Source organism: Dermochelys coriacea, chromosome 5 (assembly GCF_009764565.3).
Source record: "Dermochelys coriacea isolate rDerCor1 chromosome 5, rDerCor1.pri.v4, whole genome shotgun sequence".
NCBI classification, from domain to species: Eukaryota; Metazoa; Chordata; order Testudines; family Dermochelyidae; genus Dermochelys; species Dermochelys coriacea.
Genome location: NC_050072.1, coordinates 128,117,656 through 128,140,117, shown reverse-complemented (window position 1 = coordinate 128,140,117; position 22,462 = coordinate 128,117,656). Strand labels below are relative to the sequence as shown.

Sequence of the window (22,462 nt, the reverse complement as noted above, 5' to 3'; positions counted from 1 at the left end):
CGTTCTGTGGCCGGAAATGTTACCAGGTTGTAAGGGGCCTAACCTGGGTTGCACTAGTTGAAGACAAGTTGAGTGAGGCTAGGCTGTGTTGGTATGAGCATATCCAGTGGAGACCGGAGAGTTCTATCAGTAGGATGGTTCTTGCAATGACTCAACAGAAGATGAGCAGAGGGACACTAAAGACTTGGTACATGGACTGGATATCCAATGTGCACGACAGCCTGGCATATGAGCATGAGTTTTGGAAGAAGGCTATAAAAGTCCCTGACCTCGACTGGGGAAGTGGCAAGAAAGAAGAAGACGTATATTGTAGCATCTAGGAGCTGTAATCATGGACCTATACTATGTGCTGTACAAACACAGAACAAAAAGTCCATGTGATTAATAGTCATAAAAATAACCCAGAGACAGAAGTAATAAAGCCCCAGCAAACTGTTCCGTTAGACTTGGACTGGCTCAAAAGACCATAGAACAGCCAATCCAATTCCAGTTCAAAGCTCTCTCTAGTCCACAACAATAACTATTGTTGTCTATCTCCTGTCAGCGCACAGATCCAAATCTTGGTCCTTTGCACAAAGCTCTGAGTAACACGAATGGGACCATAGCAAGGCATGGGGTTGGGAATGGGTCTGAGCCCAGACTTATCAAAATGACTGTCAATCCACCCATTTAAGAAGTGTTTGAACACATACAGCATCTCAGCACTGTCCAACTTAGAAGCTCTTAGGAAGAGGAAACAGCTCAGACAATGATACTAAAAATACCATTTAGCATCCTGATCAATGGCATTTTGAATTCCTTTTAATGAAGGAAAGAGGAAGCAAGACTAGCGCCCTGTGTTATGATCTCACAGTCCTGTCTCCTACTACGGGAGTTGGGAACCTGGGTGTCTCTATCATTCTGAACATAGTGCCCTGTCTAGAGCATCTCTAATCAGCAGTTATTGAGAACAGTGGTGGAGCTGAACTGCTAACAATGTTGGGCATGTCTCATAAACATTTCCCCCAGGTGCACGTCGTCAAAAACATCCTGGATTTCCCTTCACAACTCCTTCAGCTTTTCCTGTCGCACCACAACCAATGACCTGGTCTCTGCATTTGTTGAAAATGTTTGCACAATGTTTGTAGCTTTGGGTGACTCTACGTCCTGTTTTGGCCTGGGCAGTCCCTTTTTTAAGCTCTGTCCCAGCTGTCCCGACTTTTTTGGCAAAAGTGGGCCTTTGTCCCATTTGCTCTTGCTGACTTGATCCATTGGCAAGAGCAAACGGGACAAACGCCCACTATGGTGTAAAAAAAAAAAAAGTGGTATGAGGTGCGGGAGAGCAGAGACACCAACTCCTTGAAGGAGGGAGGCCGGGTTCTGGCGTGGGGGAGGCAGGGTTCCAGTGACAGCCTCTTGTGGGGGGCAGGCAGAGTTCCAGCCACGCCTGGAATGGGGGGGGGCCTCAGGCCAACCACACGGCAGGTTTGGGCCAGCCAGGTCCGGTATCCCATTTTCCCTTTGGGAAATATGGTCACCCTATAGCTGTGTGCACACAGGGTAGCTGTGCATTCAAATGGCCAGTTAAACATCTAGGTGCCCCTTTACTGCATTTGCCTGGTTGGCGTACCATTCCTGGCTCTGAAGGCACAAGTGTAGTCATGTACCTACACGTGGAGTGTTGTCTGCAGACCCGCATGCACACATCCTCCATTTTTGAAAATGGGGCATTTCAGATTTCATTGTCCTCAACTGAGACAGCCTTGCCTCAAAGGGAGAGACGCTGTTGCCGAGTGGATAGTGCACTGGACTGGGACTCGGGAAACCTGGGTTCTGTTACTAAGCTACTGTGTGACCTTAGATCGCTTGCTGATTCCCTGTTCTGTTCATTCCCTCTGGGGCACCTGGCACTGGCCACTGTTGGAAGACAGGAGACTGGGCAAGATGGAGCTTGGTCTGACCCAGTAGGGCCATTCTTACATTGAGGGAGTCACTTCTCCTCCCTGGGCCTCAGTTACCCGTCTGTAAAATGGGGACAGTGACCTCTCCTTTGTAAAGTGCTTTGAGATCAATGGATAAAAAGTGCTCTATAAGAACTAGGTGGTATTATGGTGTCCTGATGCCCAGCAGAGCATTGTTTTCTCTAGGTTTTTAGACGATTGGAAGCACTGCTGAAGGTTCAACGTGCCAAGGAAAAGCTCTGGCCCAGATCGGGCTGCAAATCTACAAACCAGGCTTGCTCAGCCAGCCAGCTCTCAGGAAAAGACCGCCTGGCATTCGCTGCTCCTTGGCAGATCCAGGCAGCTGAGGAGACGGCCATGACTTCAGTGGAAAAGTAAAATCGGCACGTGTGGGTGTGTGTGTTTCCTCCCTCCCCAGGACTGGCAGGGGGAAGAAGCGGCTCGGCCGCTGTCCAGCTGGCATGTGTGAGTGGCTCAGAGCCCCGGGCTGACTGGCAGAGGGGTGGGGCTTCTGGGCCGGGATGGACTCCAGGTGCCTCGCTCCAGCTCCACGCTGGCAGCTGGCGGCGGGGAGCCAGCAGCGGCTCTGCTCGTCGAGCCGGGACGCGGCAGGATGGGCTCGAACCTGGAGCCTCGCAGGCAGCTGGGCGTCGGAGGGCCGCACGTAAGTGAGAGCCCGCAGGCGAAGGGGGTCCCGGGGGAGGAGGGACGCAGGCTAACTGAACGTCTGCTTTAAACGTGGCTTCTCTGGCTTGTGTGGGCGGTGGAGCATCCTGCCTTTCTCAGCTGGCGCGGGGAAGCAAGGGCTGGTATTTGCATTTCTCCAATGGAGGCGGAACATGCATGAAGGGTTTGTGGGTTTTTCCTTCTGTTTGCTGCTACAATGGCAAGCCATGAATGGAGCGGGCTTTGTCTTCCTCACTTTCCTCTTCTCGGCCATGTGAGGCAGGTCTATTTCCAAACAAAGAAGCAATGGCCAGGAATGTATGTACCTATATACTAAAGGAGTGCATCTGAAGAAGTGGGGTTTTTACCCACGAAGGCTTATGCCCAAATAAATCTGTTAGTCTTTAAGGTGCCACCGGACTCCTTGTGGCTACAGACTAACATGGCTACCCCTCTGATACTTAAAGTAGTGAGGTCGCTTTTTTAAAAAAAAAAATACAGTCTAATTTGACGTGCTTGTTAAGTTATGTGGCTTCCTTAAGACCCTGGTGTCCTTGCTTCTTTAACTGAGAAAATCTGACACAGGTCACTGGAGTAAATTAATCCCCAGGCTGCAGAAAGGGGAAGCTCTGCCTTGTGCTTTGTGCTGATTTGTGCTGGGAGTTGTTTTTTTTCCATGAGTTTTATTATAATCTGTGGAAAGCGGGCGACTTGTGAAAGTCGCCTGTTTTTGTTACAAGCCATTTCCATGCAGCAACCACAACAAAGTCACAAGCACAAAAAATGCAGAGTGTTGCTATTGTGTGATCTGTCACTCAGGGAGATAAATCTTGTGAAAATATTAGAGGAGGAAGGATAGTCCTGTGCTTAAAACACCGACCTGAGAGCCGGAAGAAACACCAGCCCTGCTGAATTAAATGAGTGTTCCCATTGACTTCCATAGGGCCAGGATTCTTTCTTGCCCCTCCTTCCTCTCCCCCCCCCCCGCTCCCCCCAGCTCCTATCAGACTTCATGTGTCACCTTGGACAAGTCACTTGGCCTCGGTTTCTTCACTTGTCAAATGGTGACAGTGATTAGCTGCTGTGAGGTTTGGTTTGTAAAGCACATTGAAATTCTTGGATGAAAGGCACTGTACATATGCAAAGTAGTAGTCTTTTTATACAGCATCTATTTCCATCCATTTTCGTCTATAGCCAGATGTTGGGACATCTGGCAACTTCCTAAAGCTGACGTTTTATTTCTTATCAAGTTATTTCCCCACCCCACCCCCACTCCCCCACCTCTGTACTCCTTGGGTGGAAAATATTTCAGTTATGCTGCTCTGTTGATAGCACTTGGAGTTTAGGAGACTCAGATTCCAAGCGTGGTGTTAATAATAATTTAATAATAAATAGTGATGATGTTTGTTATGACAGTGCCTGAGGCAGAATGGAACCCCATTGTCCTAGGCGCTGTACAATAGTAGATGGTCTCTGCCTGGAAAGTTTACAATCAAATTCAACCAGACAGCCAGGGTGGGGAAGGGGTAGACAAATAGTGTAAGCTATATTAATTCCACAATTTATTTGGGGGGAGGGTTAGTTAGGAGGAGATCAGTTAAATGGGAAGGGAAGCAGGGTGAAGGGGACAGAGGAGAGGAGAAGAAGGTAAGAGAGGCAGGAGTGAAGTCAGGCTGAGATGAAGAGACTGGGGGAAAGAAAGAGTTGGAGCCAATAGCCAGTCAGCAGAGGGCAGGAGTCTAGGCTGTTCAAGACTACAGGAGGCGTTGCTGTGCCTTCCCTGAGTTGGAGATGCTAGCTGTAACACCCGGATACTGCTCTGTGCCACGTTGTGAACTGTACTGTCCCACTGAACAAACACTGATGGGCCTACGCTCAGCGTACTGAGGATGACGTTCCCTCCACCCATGTAGAGCCTGTGGGCCAGATCCTCAGCTGGTGTAAATTGGCATAGCTTCCCTGATACATCCGTGAAGCTACACCAATTTACACCAGCTGAGGATCTGACTCTGAGCATTCAGGATCTGTGTGGGGAGGTCAGGGAAGTGACATTCACACCCCCACCTGTCCTCCCAGAATCTGAATGTTTTGTCACTTAACCTGGAATCACCCCTCTCCATTCGCCGGTGATTCCCGCAGAAACATGCTTTGCTGCCTTCCCCCTCCCACCTCCCCAGCCAGCCTGGCCAGATTTGACCTCAGCTCTAGCATCCACTGGGTTAGCAATGTTCAGTTGTGTCGCAAAATGCAGATTCTGGAGGCTCCTTCTCCACTGGTGTTTGTTCACAGCTGCTCCCTCGAGTGACACTAGCATTGATTAGCCTCGGAGGAGATCATGGCTACAAATTCACCCCGGGTGTCCAGTCTGAAGAGAGTGCAATCTAAAAGAGGTTTTAGAGGTTCAGGAGAGGAAGATGTTTTTTCTAGCATGAATGCACAGGGAACCCTTCAGGTCAACCTTGGTGCCACGGCTCCAGCAACAATGGCCTTTGTATTCAATAAACACCTTGATCCCGCAGTTGGATCCATGTAAGCAGACAGAGAACCACTTCCACGATGCAGGCCTTAATTTATACCCCAAATTAGGGTTTGCAGAAAAAGCCTTCTAATGTCAGTGAAACTATTTCTGTGACACTTTTTTTTTTTTTAAACAATAATTCCAATGAAAACAACATGAAGTGCGAGTGGTAGCTTATATGATCTTCCCTGGTGTAGCCACTGTGGATGAAACTCAAGCCAAGCCTCTGCTCCATTGCATTAAGAGCATTTTCAGCTCCTATAGTGTCTGGCAATAGCGTTGGGGATTTAAACTAAGACAGCTCGTTTGATTTAGATGTTATATATCAGCCTCTGGCTAGTGCATAGAGCAATATTTAGGTCCTCAGGAGAGCTAGATCCATCCCTTTTCATCTGCAAGCAGGACAACAATAATATTTAGCATTTTAGGCCTGTTGTAGGGAGGAGGCCCAGGGATTCCCAACCCTCCATGAGAAACAAATGCCACCACTTGAAACATGACACGTGTTCTAACATAAACAACTCGTGTCTATGGTCCAGGCTCCCACATCAGAGCCTGTACAGCTGTGGATTTCCACTATAGTAATACTAGCCCACTGGAGGATCAGGGCTTATCATAGGACAGTAGTAAGTCAGGTGGGGGCGTCTGCTAAATACCTGCCATTACAATAATTCTAGTTAAGATCTAAACAAAAGCCAATCTTCCTTTAAAAAACAAACAAACAGAAAGGCCTGTTTAACTTGATACAGGCTTTGATGCAAAGGGCTTCAGCATGGTATCTGTCATTCAGGGCTTAATTTGTGCCAGCACCTCTAGGCTTGGCAGTTCTGAGACCCGGCACCTCTGGGCTTACTGCATCAGTTACGAATGAAAAAAAAATTGTTTAACCGTGGCACCTAATGGTGTGAACCCCAGCACCTCTTTCATTACAAATTAAGCACTGCTGTCATAGTTTATAAAACCAGTGTGATCTAGCAACACCTTTGGGATTTGAAAGTGATATGAAATTGGTTTCCTTCATAAATGATGTTCTCCAATAATAAACATTGGTTTATTATCATGACTTTGTTCAGAGAGGGGATAAAACACATCCTTACCCTAACAGTCCATTAAGGACCTAATCCAGCTTCCATGGACTTCAATGGAGAGACTCCCATTGATTTCAATCACAGCTGGATTATACCCTACTGGCCAGACTGTGGCAGTGAATTCCTGGCCTTGTTAGGAGCAATCTGAAGCCAGCATGCCCCACAGGGAGTCCCATGTTGCACACAGAGAGAGACACAATGTCTCCTAGAGCTCTCTGCACTATGCAGGGGGTACCTCCCATTGTGTCCAGCCAGCCATTAGAAATATGCAGCATGCACTACTCTTTGCAACCATTTTAGGTTGCCTAAGGAAATCCGGGGACTCAGAAGCAAAAGAGACATATGGGCAAAATGAAGATCTTCATGTTTTTGTGCATAGCCCTTTAAAAAAACAGGGTGTCTTCCACGCAAATTAAAGAGAGGCACGCATGTATTGCACTGTTTTGTTAATCGGTATGTTTGGAGAAAATCTTATAACCAGAGTAGGACTGGCAATATAGTTACTGACCTGGGGAAAGAAAATGAATACTCATAACTTTTAAGAAATTAATATAGCCAAGTAGACTCCTAATCCTGCTCTATCAACTGTGAATATATAATAACCAGCACTGGTTTTAAAATGTTCAGTGGGGGCCGGGGGGAAATTACCTTTAAAACTGGTTTCTTACTGGTCAAATTTGCTATTGACTGATCTTCTCTGATGTCTGCTAAATTATTATTATTACTATTTGTATATGAGAGTGTCAAGAGGCCCCAAGTCCACTGTGCCAGGTGCAGCACAAACAAATAGAGAAGTCCTGATCCTATTGAAGGCAAAGTCCCATTGACTTCAGTGGAGCCAGGACTGTGAGAAACAGTCCCTGCCCTGAAGAACTTATACGGTGTAAGTAGACACAACTGACAAAGGGTGGGAGGGGACGTGACTTACCCAAGGTCGTCTGGCAGGCCAATGGCAGAGTGAGAAATAGAACACAGGTCTCCTGAGTCCCAGTCCAGTGCTGCATGCACTAGGTCACATTGCCTCTCAGAATTGAACTACAGTTCACCAGGGTCCTTGGATCTGGGTTAAAAATGTGAAATATAAAATAGGGCAGCAAGACGCAGTATGATGCTGCATTTCTTATTATCAGCTTGTATTACCAGTAAGATCATTTCTTTTTCATGATTACTTGACAATTTAAACTGAAAAAAATAATGAAGAACTATCAATAGACGATCAGTTTCAGTTCTTCCCCCCTCAAGCAAATATGTGCAGTAATATCTGTCCTCAGAGCCTACTTTATTTAACATAGAGTATTTCCCGCTAGAAGCATCACCAGCCTCTGTTGTTTTGTTGATATTGAGAAATGTATTACTGTTGCTTCATGCTTTATACTGCAGCTGGACCTAGACTGCTCACAATGTTAGATTCCTGCGTGACTGGCAGCATGCTTAAAAGATAACACCAAGGTCATGAGCACCAGAGAAGATAAGTACAATTTCACAGAAAAAAGCTCTAACATGGATTTAAGGTCTGTGATGTCTTGTAGCATTCCTATTGTTTTCAACATAAAATAAGATTTAATTTTTGAAAAAAGGTTCTTGACTTCTATTTGTAAAAACTGAACTTCAGTGGGAGTACACTAATGCTTAAGTGGTGTGCCGGATAGGGGTCCAAATAAAGAGATAAAGGGTAGGAATGAGATACAACAAAAAGAATATTATTTATTAGGCACAGATCAAGAGCTGCAATCATGGACCTTTCGCTGATGCTGTACAAGCAAAGAACAAAAGCAGTGAAATTGAACTGCTGCTTATTAATTCACAGTAGAAATAACTTTTCTTTTTAATGTTCATTTTATGCGAGAGGTAATTTTTAACTCAGTGGAACTATCACATCCATAAAGCTACTCGTTATTAAGTTTTTGCCAGATCAAGGCCTTAGGATACAAATAGTTCTTTATAAAGCATAAGGTAGTGATTTTAATATGTTTTTGAGTTAATTTGTTTTTAAAAAGTCCTGCAGCCTTTCCCCAAGTTCCCATAGAATCTGGAGCAGAAATTCCATACGACCTGCTCCATCTGAAATCAGTGGCACCAATGGATGGAAGATTAGGCCCATTGACTGCAGTCTCAATGCTTTTTAAAAAATAAACACACTTATTTCTCTATTTTTAACATGCTGATGTTTTAACCCAAGTCCAAGGACCCTGGTGTCAGACTTCAGGGTGGGTAGCAGAGCACTTAAACATATAATGTCGTTCATTTTGAGAGACAGTGTGGATGATGTAGTGTAGTGTTCAAGATGGCATCAACTGAAAGCAATGAAAGAAAAATATTTCTGTTTTTCAGTTCTCTTTCCAAGTTTGACAGCACTCTGTATTGTTAGTTTCACTGTTTCTCCTTAGCTGTCAGTTTCCTTTGTTGTGTGACAGACCCTTACATACAGCCAGGCCCTGTAACCCACTCTTTTTTTAAAAAAAAAAAAAAAACTGACTAGATTCCAACCTGTTCAGTATTGGCTGAAGCACTCCTGCAAGAGACAACCAGTTCAGCACAAAGTGGAATTAATCACCTGTTTACAAAAGTAACTTCAAACCCTACTGCTGAGCTCAAAAACTAGAGCTGGAACCAATCCCCTGCTTGGATCTGATCTGTACACAAATCCAGCAATTTGCTCAGGTCCATATTCACACAAAAGTCATCTGAAAACAAGGGTTGATGATGGCCACTGCCATGAGGTGACAGCCAATGTTAAGTATGGTCCAGTTCTGCCCACCACCCCCTCACCTGCACAGCCTGCTTCCTGCACCCCAACTCCTAGCACTCATCTCCCACCCACACTTAGCACGCATGTTCCGACCTGCTCCATTTCAGTAACCAGATTAATTTGCTTAGAGAGACAGCATAGATAGCATGATAGACTGGAACTTAAGAGACGGGGGTTCTATTCCCAGCTCTTCTGCTGGGTGACCTGGGGCAAATCACTTCACATCATCTCTTCCCTCCATCATTTGTCTGTCTTGTGTATTTAGACTGTAATCTTTTGAGGGCATGGACTATCTCTGTGTACAGCCCCTAGCACAATGGGGCTAGGAATCCAGTTAGGGCCTCTAGGTGCTATTAGAAGCCCTGATTCAGGAAAGTGTATGCTTACATTTATCTCTATTCAGCAAAGCACATGCTTAATTTTAAGCATGTGTGCTTTGCTGAATAGAGATGGACGTAAGCCTATGCTTAAGTGCTTTGTTGAATAAGAATGACATCCTAAACGGTCACAATACAGATAATAATTCTCTTCACTGATAGATACAGAGGTCTGATATTTGGAATTTGGTAAAGATGATTATCCTACCCCTACTGCATGGACAAGGTCTTGTTTGGTTGGTTTTTTTGCGGGGGGGGGGAAAGAGGCACAATCTTAGTGCCAGAGTCCAGGCTACATTATGGGTTTTGTGCAGGATGTAATCATGTCAGTTTCTCAATATCAAGCTGTATCAGAATAGAGCTCTTATTTGGCTTTTGTCCATTGCATACATGCTTTGAGTAAGGACAAGTAGCTCCGTTCGTTCCTGTGCGGCTACAACTAAAGATTTATTTTGCATTATTTTCAGCATTAATCATAGTTTGAACAATGTAAACAAGCAGGAAGTTTCCCTAAGTCAACTGCAGGGTGACATTCTTGTAGGAGTATATCCTGGTTTGTTAGCCAGATTTCCGTTAGCTGTTCCATTCAGGACTGAGCCAGGGTTGTGGATTTTGACTCATATGTTTACCAAGTTTATTGAAGCTAATGAAAATTAAGGCTCTAAGAATATTGGTGTGGGTCAGGCAGCGTGCAAGAGGGTGCTGTACATCCGTTCTCACACAGCAGTGCTAATTCACCTCAATAAGTGCGACACACTGGCAGGGCGGCTCTACAGCACCTCTTGAGCAGATTGCCAGTTGTGTCCAGGTGGGTTTTTGATGTGCACAAATGAGGACAAGACAAGACCATCATATCCATCTTCACTTGTAACTAAATGAGCCTAGGGCTTCCGAGCTACATGCCTTAAGTGCAGGGGGACAGGACTAGATGACTATTGAGGTCCCTTCTAGTCCTACACTTCTGTGATTATGGGCCTGATCCAAAGCGCAATGGGAGCCTATTGGCTTCAATGGACTTTGGATCAGGTCACTATCTGACTCTTCCACCCATGTTAACCCCCACAATGGGGGTTGCTTTTTCTTTTTGTCCGAATCAAGATGTCACTCTACAGCAGGGGTGGGCAAACTTTTTGGCCTGAGGTATGTATCAGGTTTCGAAAATTGTATGGAGGGCTGGTTAAGGGAGAGGGGCGTGGCCTGGCCCCACCCCCTATCTGTCCCCCCCGCTTCTCGCCCCCTGACAGACCCCCCCGGGACTCCTGCCCCATCCAACCCACCCCGTTCCCTGACGGCCCCCCCCGGGACCCCTGCCCCATCCAGCCACCCCTTGTCTCTGTCCCCTGACCGCCCCCGGAACCCTTGCCCCTGACTGCCCCCCCCACCCCATCCAACCCCCACTTTCCTTCCTTACTGCCTCCCCGGGACCCCTGCCCCATCCAACCACCCTTCTCCCTGTTCCCTGACTGTCCCCCACCACCCCATCCAACCCCTCCCGCCTTCCTGACTGCTCTAATATTTTTCTTTGATGCTTATAACAAGTAGTACTTGTTGTTTGGTACTGTTATAGTAAATTCACACAGGACAGGGGTGGGCAAACTTTTTGGCCCGAGGGCCACATCAGGATGCGAAACTGTATGGAGGGCCGGCTATGGAAGGCTGTGCCTCCCCACACAGCCTGGCCCTCGCTCCCTATCCGCCACTTCCCACCCCCTGACTGCCCCCCCTCAGAGCCCCTGACCCATCCAACCCTTCCCCACTGCTCCCTGTCCCCTGGCTGCCCCCCCAAACCTCTATTCACACCCCCACCCCCTGACAGGCCCTCTGGGACCCCACCCCCTATCCAACTGCCCCCTGTCCCGACTGCCCCCCGAGACCTCCTGCCCCTTATCCAACCCCCCCGCTCCACGCCACCTTATCATGCAGCTGAGAGCAGGAGGAGCTCGCAGCTCCGCCACCCAGCTGGAGCCAGCTGCAGTGCCGGCATGGCTGCAGGGGAGGGGGGACAGCAGGGGAGGTACTGGGGGCTAGCCTCCCTGGCCAGGAGCTCAAGAGCTGGGCAGGACGGTCCCGCGGTACATTCATTACTGAGGTAATTCACATTGACTGTGCCCTAGGGACAAGACTTTCAAAAGTGACTAGTGATTTGGGTGCCCAACTTTAGATACCTTGCAGGGGCCTGATTCTTAGACAGTGCTGAGCGGCTGTCCTTTAAAGTTCAGACCCTTGTTAAGGTGATTTAAGTTTGGCTGCCTCATCTTTGCTGTGCCCAACATTGCGAGTTGCTTTTAAAAATCTTGGCCTGAATTTTCACATCCCTGTCGTTAGTTAGGTCCCAGTTTCAGTATAAATACACTTAATGCAAATGAAGAGTTAATTATACAAAGGAACGCGAAGTAGCTCCACCTTAGACGCAGTACATGCTGACAACTGGCTAGTCTTAGGCATGTTACTTTGGCAAAACTCCCATGCAAAGAAACGCAGCATCAGAGTCCCATAGTGTAAATGAAATATATGTTAAAATCACTTTTGTAATATGGTATTTGGCTAGTACAATGGTCTCCATAGCCATGAATTAGTGACTATTACACTGGTAATACTGTATGTAGGTCAGTTGTGGTACCCCCTTAGATGTTTGCTAACATGCTGAGTGCAGCACACGCGCTGAGGCACTAGAGTTGTCCATTTTTTGGGGACATATTCCTGAAGGTTTCATCACAGGACATAATCTTTAATTACATATTAATCTTTAATTCCTGGAGATTCCATGACGATCCTAGAGGCACATGCCATTGTAGGTACTCCAACCGCCAGGACTTTCGGGCTCTGGCCCTCAGTGGGTGCCCATACTCACTCCCAGATGCTGATGTTTAACAAAGGAGGCTTTTCTAGGGCTGCTGGAAATAAATACCGCAACTTCCCCAGGTACCACTGCTTTCGGTTACCAACAAAAAATGATACAACCCATAACAGGCCCCAGCCCAGCCCCTAAGAGCACTCCAGTCCAGTGGGATGAAGGTGGGGGTCTACCAGCCCAGTGCTAGGGATGCTCAATCCAGGCCACCCCTTGCTCTGGAGTCAATCATGCACCAGCCTGCAGCTCCTTTGGACAGAATCCAGTCCTTTTATCCCACGTATGTAGCCTCATTCTGGCCCATCCACACAGATCTCTATTTGTAGACCATTAGGTTATCCACCAGCTGCAGCTATCATGGGCCCCCTTGACAGCAAAAGCCTGCATCCTATTCTCAGCCCGTCAGTCCCAGCTCCTGAACTGCCTGGCTTTGTCACTGCTGCTTCCGCTCCCTCTGGTGCTAAATTCCACTAACTTCCCTTTCCCGGACCAGAGCAATGAGGGAGCCTTCTGCTAACTGGATGTCGCATGGGAAGGTTAGCGCAGTACCCAGTAAGGAGCCAGCAGTGTTTCATTCACAAAGAGGGTAGCTGAATGTAAGTTAAGTAGAAGTGTAACTTTATTAAGCCCTGTGATGTGATTTGCCACCTGGGAGATGCAAACCAATGGGACATCCGGGATGATCCTGAACCCCTAAAACTGGACAGCTGGCCATGTGCACTGAGCACCCATTCAGAGGTCCCAGGATGGCTACCTCAAACAGGATGATCCCAGGACAACCTGGACAGGTGAGTGTCCCACCTGTGGACTGCCCTGTCCATGTGGCTGAGTTGCTGCCAGCCTAATTTCCCAGGTTCCCTGTTCCACTGGTGTCCTGTCCATAACAGTCCCTCCAGGGAACACTGGCCCTCTTGACTCCAGTTCCACTGAACATGATACAAGCAGGTTCATTACGATACTTTTCATGTCATCTTCTACTATTGCTTGCATTTACAAGGTCAGAGAGAGTATTCACTGCAAAAAAATTGTTGCTAGGAAAGCTAGCATTAGATGGACAGGAGCACTCTCCAGGAGAAATTAGCCAATGCCTTTTATCAGTAACATGACAATGTTTTAGGATATTAAACTTATTGAATGATGCAAAAATACTGTAGTTGTGTTGGTTCTGCCATGTGCCAATTGTATTATTTTCAGACCACCTTGGTAGACCTCTTGATTCTCTCTCTCATACTATGGGCTCTTGATACTTTCTGCTGCACTACCCACAGCCTCCATGGGCTACAGGTCATTGATATTGGACCTGCAGTAAATTAAAGAGAGGATTGCTCACTCTGTAATATCAAAACCCCTCTGAGCGACTGGGGGATGCAAATCAAGAACTGGAGAGAAGTGTTGTGTAAATAAGGTCCCCACCTCTTGCACTTTGCTATTCCTGTCCAGAATCTGTCCCTCTTCCCACAACCTCACACTGGGGCTGCAAGGGTTACTACAGCTTTGCATAGGTACAAGAGGGGAGGAAAAGTCCAACTGTTCTTTGTCATCCCTGAGGCCCCAATCCGGCAGGGAGCCCTGTGTTGGCCCCATTGCAGTCAATTGGGCTCTGCATGGGCACAGGGGTTCATCTTCACAGAGATCATTACAGATTTGGAGTGACCAAGGCTTGCTGAAGCAGGGCAGGGTAGAGTGTTGCCTCTGACACTGCCTAGTCTTCAGTGGTAATAGTGGGGTCAGCAGGGGCCTGCTCTCAAATGCTGCAGGGATATGGAGAGAGTTCCCTCAGTCTTTGAAGTAGGAGAGGATGCCTTGGTCCACATACCTGATGATGTGAGGGGGGTGGGAAGGGTGGCAAAGCAAGAGGGCAAGTGTTCATCCTTATAGGTCTCTTTCTTCTTTCTGGTTTCAGAGTAGCAGCCGTGTTAGTCTGTATTCGCAAAAAGAAAAGGAGTACTTGTGGCACCTTAGAGACTAACAAATTTATTAGAGCATAAGCTTTCGTGAGCTACAGCTCACTTCATCGGATGCATTTAGTCTGTTTTTTCCACCAAATGCATCCGATGAAGTGAGCTGTAGCTCACGAAAGCTTATGCTCTAATAAATTTGTTAGTCTCTAAGGTGCCACAAGTACTCCTTTTCTTTTCTTCTTTCTGTTTTAGAAAAGATTGAACTGTGGGCTGCTGGATACACCATTATAGTATAATACCTCTGCAGACAGTTGATTAAAAGGCTAAGGATTCTGCATAAATAAAGCCCTGCAAATCCGCACATGTCTGTGGACTGTTTTTGCGGCGTGCGGATCGGATGCAGATACAAATGTTATATCCATGCAGGGCTCTATACATAAAGGATCATTAATCCCCAACACACTTAAATCCAAGTTTGTATTTCTTGTGCAGCCATGAGAAACATTCAAAATACATCTTTTTTAAAAAGGCTAATTAACTCTGAAAGATAATTCAAACTTTTCATTCCAGTGAATGCATTTTCATGTACTATTAAATAAATCATATCAGGGACCAAAGAAATGTGCAAAGGACACAGTGCACTAATCTATAGTGACATTTTTAAACATGCACAGAGTTTTAAGCAATGTGCACAATATACATAAATATTCACTGATGTGCAAAAAATTATGAAAACAGTTTTAAATCTGCCAGGAATTCAGTCCAGGGTCCCTCCCAGCTGCTGCTTCTACCTCCGATCAGCATTTCAAATTAGGATCCTCACAGTTGTAATGGTAATCTGAGAAGAAGGCATAGTGCAATTATGTATAAGTCACTGGCGCTTTGAAAGGCCATGACTCACTGGTGCAGCACAGCCCATGTTGGGGACTTACTGTATGTCCTACAGTTAATTCTTTTGCTTTCCACAAAACTCAGTGAAGTGAGATGCTGGAATTTTTCTGAAGACAAACCCTGCAGTCGTTATTCAAGACTGACTCAGGCAAAACTCCCCTTCAAGTAAATAAAGTTAACTAAATAAACACTTAATATTTGTCCCGTTAAAGTCTTTATGTTCACTAATGCGGCTGCTACTCTGAAAGCTGCTAAAAAGTGCACCTGAAAAAGGGTATGCTCTTTCCTCCAAAGAAAAGTGTTCTCCAGTCCACATGCTCTCCATTTACACATGCGTCTGCCGTCTTCTAGATACATCAAGCAGCAGGAGCAGAAATTAGGGCTAATATGCTTGTGATGAAAGAAAAGGAGGACTTGTGGCACCTTAGAGACTAACAAATTTATTAGAGCATAAGCTTTCGTGAGCTACAGCATCCGATGAAGTGAGCTGTAGCTCACGAAAGCTTATGCTCTAATAAATTTGTTAGTCTCTAAGGTGCCACAAGTACTCCTTTTCTTTTTGCGAATACAGACTAACACGGCTGCTACTCTGAAACCTATGCTTGTGATGGAAAGAGACAAAAGTGTAAGGGGCACAGAGCCCCTCCACTTGCTATACTGATGTGTGTTCATCGATGCAATTTTACTTGAGAAAATAACCCAAAATGCGAGTACTTGATGCCCACATGCTAGACAGGATTGATATTTCGTTAGGACCGGCTGATTTGCCAAGCAAAGCAGACTCTCGGCTCACCTCTCCAGCGCAGGAGCTAGCCTTTGGTACAGGCCTATACGTGATCCATCAAAGGAAGATTCACAGTCATAAATACTAATCCTAGCCAACCACCTATTCTTCATACCAGCAACCTGAGGATGTTCATGGAGGTTGTCCCCAAAGCAGAACGGTGCAGGACATCGATTATCAGGGGATGAGAGGCTGGGGAGGAGGCGTGAAGGGGAGGGGCTATGAAGGGTGCCCTCCCGCCCCCCCCCGCATCTGGATCTGTGAGGGGAGGGGCTATGAAGGGTGCCCTCCCCCCCGCATCTGGATCTGTGAGGGGAGGGGCTATGAAGGGTACCCTCCCCCCCGCATCTGGATCTGTGAGGGGAGGGGCTATGAAGGGTGCCCTCCCCCCCCGCATCTGGATCTGTGAGGGGAGGGGCTATGAAGGGTGCCCTCCCCCCCGCATCTGGATCTGTGAGGGGAGGGGCTATGAAGGGTGCCCTCCCCCCCGCATCTGGATCTGTGAGGGGAGGGGCTATGAAGGGTGCCCTCCCGCCCGCATCTGGATCTGTGAGGGGAGGGGCTATGAAGGGTGCCCTCCCCCCCGCATCTGGATCTGTGAGGGGAAGGGCCGCGCGCCCAGGGGTTGTGGGCGGGGCTAAGCTGCCCCATGCTGGGGGCTGTGAGGGGCGGGGCTCTCTGACGAGCCGTCTGCCCCCCCTCCCCCGGCGGGTCGATGATTCGGCGCTCGCTGCGCGCGTGGCCCGAGCCGGTGCCTGAACTTGCCGAGCGCCTCCATCGCGGCCGGCTCGGAGCGGAGGTGAGGCGCGGCCGCGGGATGCCGGGGGCTGTGGCGCCATCTTCCCGGGGGCAGGGCCCCTCCCCGGCCACAGCGCGTCACAGCCCCGGGCGGGGGCAGGGCGAGACCCCCATAGGCGGTGGGGAGAGGGATCCCAGCCCCTGCTGTCGGGGGTGGGGTACATGGGAATGACCCCCCCTCCCCCCGGCCTACACAGGATGGGGGAGGGGACTCAGCCCCGGCTCTCCGTAGGGGAGCGGGCAGACCAGGGGACCCCCCCCCCACAGGCACCCTCGGGATTTGGGGCGGGGACTGCTGTTTCTCCGGGGCCCCGTTTCGGGTTGTCTCAGTTCCCTGCCCATCGAGCGCTTGCCCCGTTTCCTCCCTGGCTGAAAAAGCCACCTGCGTCGCCGGTGCCCTGGATCCCGGGCAGGGCGCAGGGGCTGTCACTTGCCTGTTTGGAAAACATTAACAAGGGTGGGATCTTTCCCTTCCTTCTGACGGCCAACAGGCCCAGACGGGCGGCGGCCAAGGTGGGCTGAGCTGATTTCTCGAGGCGAGCGCTGTCTGACTAGCTCCCCCCCTAGATTTAAAAGAGAGGGCTCCATTGATCGCCGCCTGGAGAGAGAAGCGGTGGTTCAGATATGAAAATCCCAAAAGCACTGACGACTACATAGCCCAAAACCAGCCCCTTGCCTCCCACTGTCGTTAATTCCTTCTGAAAGATGTGATACCCTGAGTGTCCGCTCCTCTACTTGGCTTATGTGGAAGTTGAGGTTACAGGGGGACTTTTCGGCATTGGGCATTTAAGGCCTGTTTAATTTCGTGGCTGTCTTTCCATTGGTTTCAGTGCTGCAGAATAGGCATACGTGAAAGGTAGGTAATGTGAAGTATAAACAAGTTCTACAGTTTTCATCGATGCATCCCCTGCCAAAATGGGTCTACGTTCTGTGGCAGAGGTGGCTCCCTTTTAATAGTAGGACAGGGAGCTGCTTCAGAGCACAGTGTAAGGAAACAGCGAAAAAGGTTTTTGCCTATATCGTCTCTGCCAAAAAAAGGGGTGTGTTTGTTTCTTTTACAGAAAGAGAGCTAAGGCACCTTAGTTATCTTGCTGTAAAATCCTAATAGAGACAAGTTTTTACTGTGGTGGAGCTAGGTGAGGTCAAACCCAGGTAGGGGTTATTGTATTGACTTTGGCAAGCTACATCACAGTAGAAATTTCCTGGGAGAACGTCAAACACACAGAAATCAGATCTCAACTCTCATCTCTTTTGAGCCTATAAGGGAGAATAACTTCTGTCTGTGCTCTTAAATTGCTTCTTGCAATGTGGCATCCAGTTGAAAGAGTCTATTTCTTTCGAACTCAGAATCCAAGTACCAGGCCACCCCTGAGGGCTTGTGTATAGACAAGCTTTAACTATACTGACACAGCTGAAGTGGTGCAGCTCATCTAGTATCATTGTACCAATAACTGCCCACACAAGGGTTTGTACTGATAAAAGTGTATGGGTTAAAAATAATCATACCCCTACCTGAAACAGTTATATCAGGACAAAAAACTGTTCAGATCAGTCCTAATTATTGTTGTAGTTTCATTGTTGAATCCAAACGTTACAGAGGTTAAACTCAAAACTAAAAATAAGGCTGCTGCGGGTTGATTGAAACTTATTAGCATTAAATATAACTGAAATGGTCTTCTATGGTACGAATTGCTTTTGTTTCTAGCCAACTCAGAGCAGGTGTCATAACAATCTGCCTTTGATTTCTGCTGATACTTCACAAGCTAGTTGTAAGAGGCCATTGTTATAGCAGGCAGTAGCTGATCATGAAGTTTAAAATGTGTTGCTATGCAGATGTGCAATCTGTCTTCTTAATTTTCTACAGATTGGTCATTATTGTGTGTCTCAAGAGATTCTTTGACTTCTGGCATCCTCAGGGTGAATTCTTTCCTCATCTAGGGTGGGTGATCTTATCTAGATCTTAGATGAATGGCCTTAGAATATTTAAATAAGAGTTTTTTCCAGAGGGGCCTGGAATGACAGAATATTTAATTGAATGGAAAGCTAGAATACTTAATTGAACCAATACTACTTTTTAAGCCTATTTGCATAAATAAGCAGATAAAAATCCTGCCTCAAGGGAGATGGGGTGTCTGATGTTTAGCGCACATAACTTGGAATAAGGAGACCTGGGATCTGTTCATGACTTTGTCACTCCTTCTCTCTGTATCCTTGGAAAAGTCAGTTCACATCTTTGTGCCTCAATTTCTCCAACTGTAAATAGGGGAATATGTATTCACTTTTATAAATCACTGTGAGATCACTGTTTGAAAGGTTCTATGTATTTGAAATGTATTAGTTAGACCAGAGGTTCTCAACCTTTTTCTTTCTGAGGTTATTGGAGGTATTGATGATAGTGTAGTTTGGAGAAGATGGAAAGAAGACTGGAAGGGATCCAGGATGGAGTTGAAGAAGAGGGATTTAAGGCAAAAGTTGTAGATGGAGGAATGCAGGGAAGTGGGGGGCGGAGGGTTCCATGAGTTTGGATTTGAAGGGAGATAAGGCAGTAGTTGGAGTCAATGGGATAGCCTTTTTGAGGATGAGAACACTCCAGGACCCTGTAAATTCCCAAATTGCAGGATTTGCTATGGAATCTGCACCTTGCGATAGTGTTGTAGTCCTGAATCTTAACTTTTATTTAAATGAAATGTTTCTTTCCTCATATTTACAAAGATATACTTGGATCATGTTTTCAAGGTTAAGTCACTAGAGCGTTGCCTGTCTAAGCATGCACGTGGCTTGAAATGATATCTGAGAGTTACGAACTGCTCGATTCCTCTAAGTGGAGCAGCGTTTCATCGGAAACCTAATGACAATTTAGTGTTAGCACTATTTCATTGCTGATCATTTTTGCACAAAGATCTAGATGATGTGCTTATCACAATCCCAGATGGCCTCTTTCAACTCTATAGTTGCTAAAAGCCCCAGCTATTTCTTATTCATTCTCCTTTGACAACTTCTATGATGGAATTATGCATTGTCAGTAGAAATATCTGCAGCACATTGAAAATGCGGGGATGGCATAAACTAAATTGAATTTAGGATCATGGTTTATAAAAGGGACTACTTCGCTGTGTCTATTCATGTATATATTTCCTTCCTGTTTTAAAAAGGGGAATATTTAATAATGAATTGCCACAAACTTTGCAGTCAGCTGCAGAACTTAAATGTAGTTTGCTACAGGTACCTGGGGCCTTTGGGAAGACCAGACCAGACTTCTGTTTTGAGAGGAAAGAACCAGAGGGAGTAGAGAGGCTAAGGAGGGGTTAAGAATGAGGTCATGGAATAGGAGGGGAAGGGGACTCTGGAGCAGGTGACAGGGCTAGGGGAGAAACCTTGCTGTTAGTGATGAGTCCTCTGAGTAGTAGGATTACTAAACTCAACTAATCAGCTGTAGAAGATAGAAATAATGTTCATCTGAGAAGATAATAGTCTACTGCTGCTTTAGAAATAGTGGAAATAGCTGTGACTTTAAGTGGTCCATTTTAGTATTGCTTTGCTTGCTCAAAACTTGGGGCAAACTTTTCCATCCCTTCCATTGGGGCTCATCTGACTTACTCTTGACTTATGCAGTCTTAGCTAGGGCCATTATCTGCTTCTTCAGAATATAGCTCCAGCAGTAGTCTCAATATTAGCTCTCCCACAAACCTCAGTTGTAGAGGAAATGTATAAAGGTTAAAAAAACCAAAAAGCAAAACAAAAAAACCCAGGAGATTAAATCTGGTGCAGTATGCCCGTTAGATGAGACATTAAAGACAATCCATTATAATGTAATGAGGTGTATTGTACCCTTGACATAACTTGGCCCACAGAGTACTGGAGGTTAGCTCTTTGTTTTATTAGGTATTATGCTGTTTTAGCTGAGGAGTTAGAAACCAGTCTGTGCAGTGATTCAGGAGTTAAACATGATTTACAGTTTCTTAAAAAAAATGAGCGGGGGTTGAAATTAGCCAGTGGTAGGAGAGCTGCTGCTTATACATTAATATTTAATCCTCTTTTACCTTCACTACAGTTTGTGTAGAGGAAGCGAAAAGTCAGTGGAATTAGGCAGTGGAAGATAGCATAGCTTCTTTTTTCATATATATTAATATTTAATCCTTTTTACCTTCACTGCAGTTTGCGTAGAGGAAAGCGAAAGGTAAGGTTTCTATCTGTATAAAAGAGAAAATAGATTTGTCATGCTGGAGACATAATTACATGGATAGCAGTGGTAACCCCTTCCTGACAGAGGGGAAGTAGAGCTTCTGTTCTGGGGCTCAATTAACCAGATCAGGTCTCTTACCCCATAACTAGTTTGAAGTCTTAAGTTTAAAACACTGAAACGCTTGAAGGAAATGCATCCGATGAAGTGAGCTGTAGCTCACGAAAGCTTATGCTCTAATAAATTTGTTAGTCTCTAAGGTGCCACAAGTACTCCTTTTCTTTTTGCGAATACAGACTAACACGGCTGCTACTCTGAAACCTAGTTCCTGACTGATAGTGTCTTGCAGCCCGTATAGCCAGAGCCCCTACATGTCAATGTGTTTTCTCCAGGGGAAACTAGGTGCAATTGCTCTATAAAATTCTCAAACTGGAAATGTTTCTGAGAAACAGATTAAGAAAAGTCAGCTAATTGAACTGGACTGTTGTGTTTTGCTTAAACTTAAAAGGATAGGTTTAAAAATAAATCCTAGATTTGGTAGCCTGGTGTGTTCTGGCTTTTTCCATTACCCTTTTAATAAAAGGAACTGACTTTATTGCCAAGTAAATGATATAATGTCTACCCCTGACAGCCTTTGTTGTAAAAGTTGCTCAGTGCATTTTTATTTTTCTAGTTCATGTTTGTTTAAATGTGATAGCTTTTCATATGTGTCTTTGAATAGTCAAACTTTGTAAACACAGAAAACTTTTCCAGCTGCACTTGAAATTGGGCAATCTAATTCTTAAGACTCTAAAGAATTTCAGAAGGATAGTAAAAGTCTACTTTGAAGGATGGCATAGTGCTAGCTTATTGTACCAACCTGCCAAATGGAGGGTCAGAGTTTGAATCCCAGGGCCTTTCATTTAATTAATTAGGGAGTGGTGGTAACATTCTTAACTCTTGTGGATAGTGCTTTGTGCTACTGACATGGCAGCCTCTACGCAATGCTCTGGAGGGCCTGAAATTCTTGCCATTGCATAATTAAGAGAAGGGAGAAGGGCTGGTGCTTGTGCCCAGATAGATAACAGAGATATTCGGTTTGGCAGAAGGAAGCAGTCTTTCAAAATGACAGGTTTCAGAGTAGCAGCTGTGTTGGTCTGAATTCGCAAAAAGAAAAGGAGTACTTGTGGCACCTTAGCGACTAACAAATTTATTTGAGCATAAGCTTTCGTGAGCTACAGCTCACTTCATCGGATGCATTCGATGAAGTGAGCTGTAGCTCACGAAAGCTTATGCTCAAATAAATTTGTTAGTCTCTACGGTGCCACAAGTCTTTCAAAAGGGAGTGTGAAATCAGTCCTGCTCTGGTGCAGTGAGATTAAAGGCTCTGTCCTGCCTGGGAACTCACTGCCTGGCTCTTAAAAGGGCCCAACCATAGGGATAGTAGTATGTGTGAGAGAAGCCACAGAAGGAAGTTAATTGGCATACCTGTATAGCTGTACATGCTCAGTTGTTCACCTATTTACAAAACAGAACAAAAATGTTTTTAAAAATGTATTCTGTTCATTTGATTCAATTGGAGTTGAACAGTCCTGCTTCTGGATCATTCTGGAAAAGTGAAACCTTTTGTTTAACATGTTATTACACAAAAATGAAACACTGAGAAATATTGTAGGAGATTTTCAGTTCCTAGTTTTCATAACTTGTCAAAAGGACATTATTATCATTTTAAAAGCTGTC

At 46.0% G+C, this 22,462-nt stretch overlaps 1 protein-coding gene and 1 long non-coding RNA gene across 7 annotated transcripts in view; one reads left to right on the top strand and one right to left on the bottom strand.

Annotated features, from left to right (window-relative positions):
* Positions 1 to 2,284: 2,284 nt before the first annotated feature.
* The window catches only part of GNE (glucosamine (UDP-N-acetyl)-2-epimerase/N-acetylmannosamine kinase), a 53,599-nt gene continuing 33,421 nt past the window's right edge, over positions 2,285 to 22,462 (top strand). Inside the window, exon 1 of one of the 5 annotated variants that reach the window (XM_038401463.2) lies at positions 2,285 to 2,604. In XM_038401463.2, coding sequence (XP_038257391.1) covers positions 2,554 to 2,604 — 51 coding nt within the window. In that variant the 5' untranslated portion in view covers positions 2,285 to 2,553. Of the gene's footprint in view, positions 2,605 to 16,418; positions 16,565 to 17,051; positions 17,420 to 19,358; positions 20,741 to 22,462 lie in introns of those variants that run through there. The other 4 variants (XM_038401462.2, XM_038401464.2, XM_038401467.2 and 1 more) reach the window with 4 other exon arrangements.
* On the bottom strand, positions 7,471 to 16,005 carry LOC122460481. 2 transcript variants are annotated; one of them, XR_006281797.1, is made up of 2 exons: positions 15,696 to 16,005; positions 7,471 to 8,506 (listed from the first exon to the last, which is right to left on the bottom strand). It is a non-coding gene; the product is annotated as an uncharacterized LOC122460481 (long non-coding RNA). The 2 variants fall into 2 exon arrangements; XR_006281796.1 differs by lacking the exon at positions 7,471 to 8,506 and adding an exon at positions 14,549 to 14,928 and having other exon boundaries at positions 15,696 to 15,997.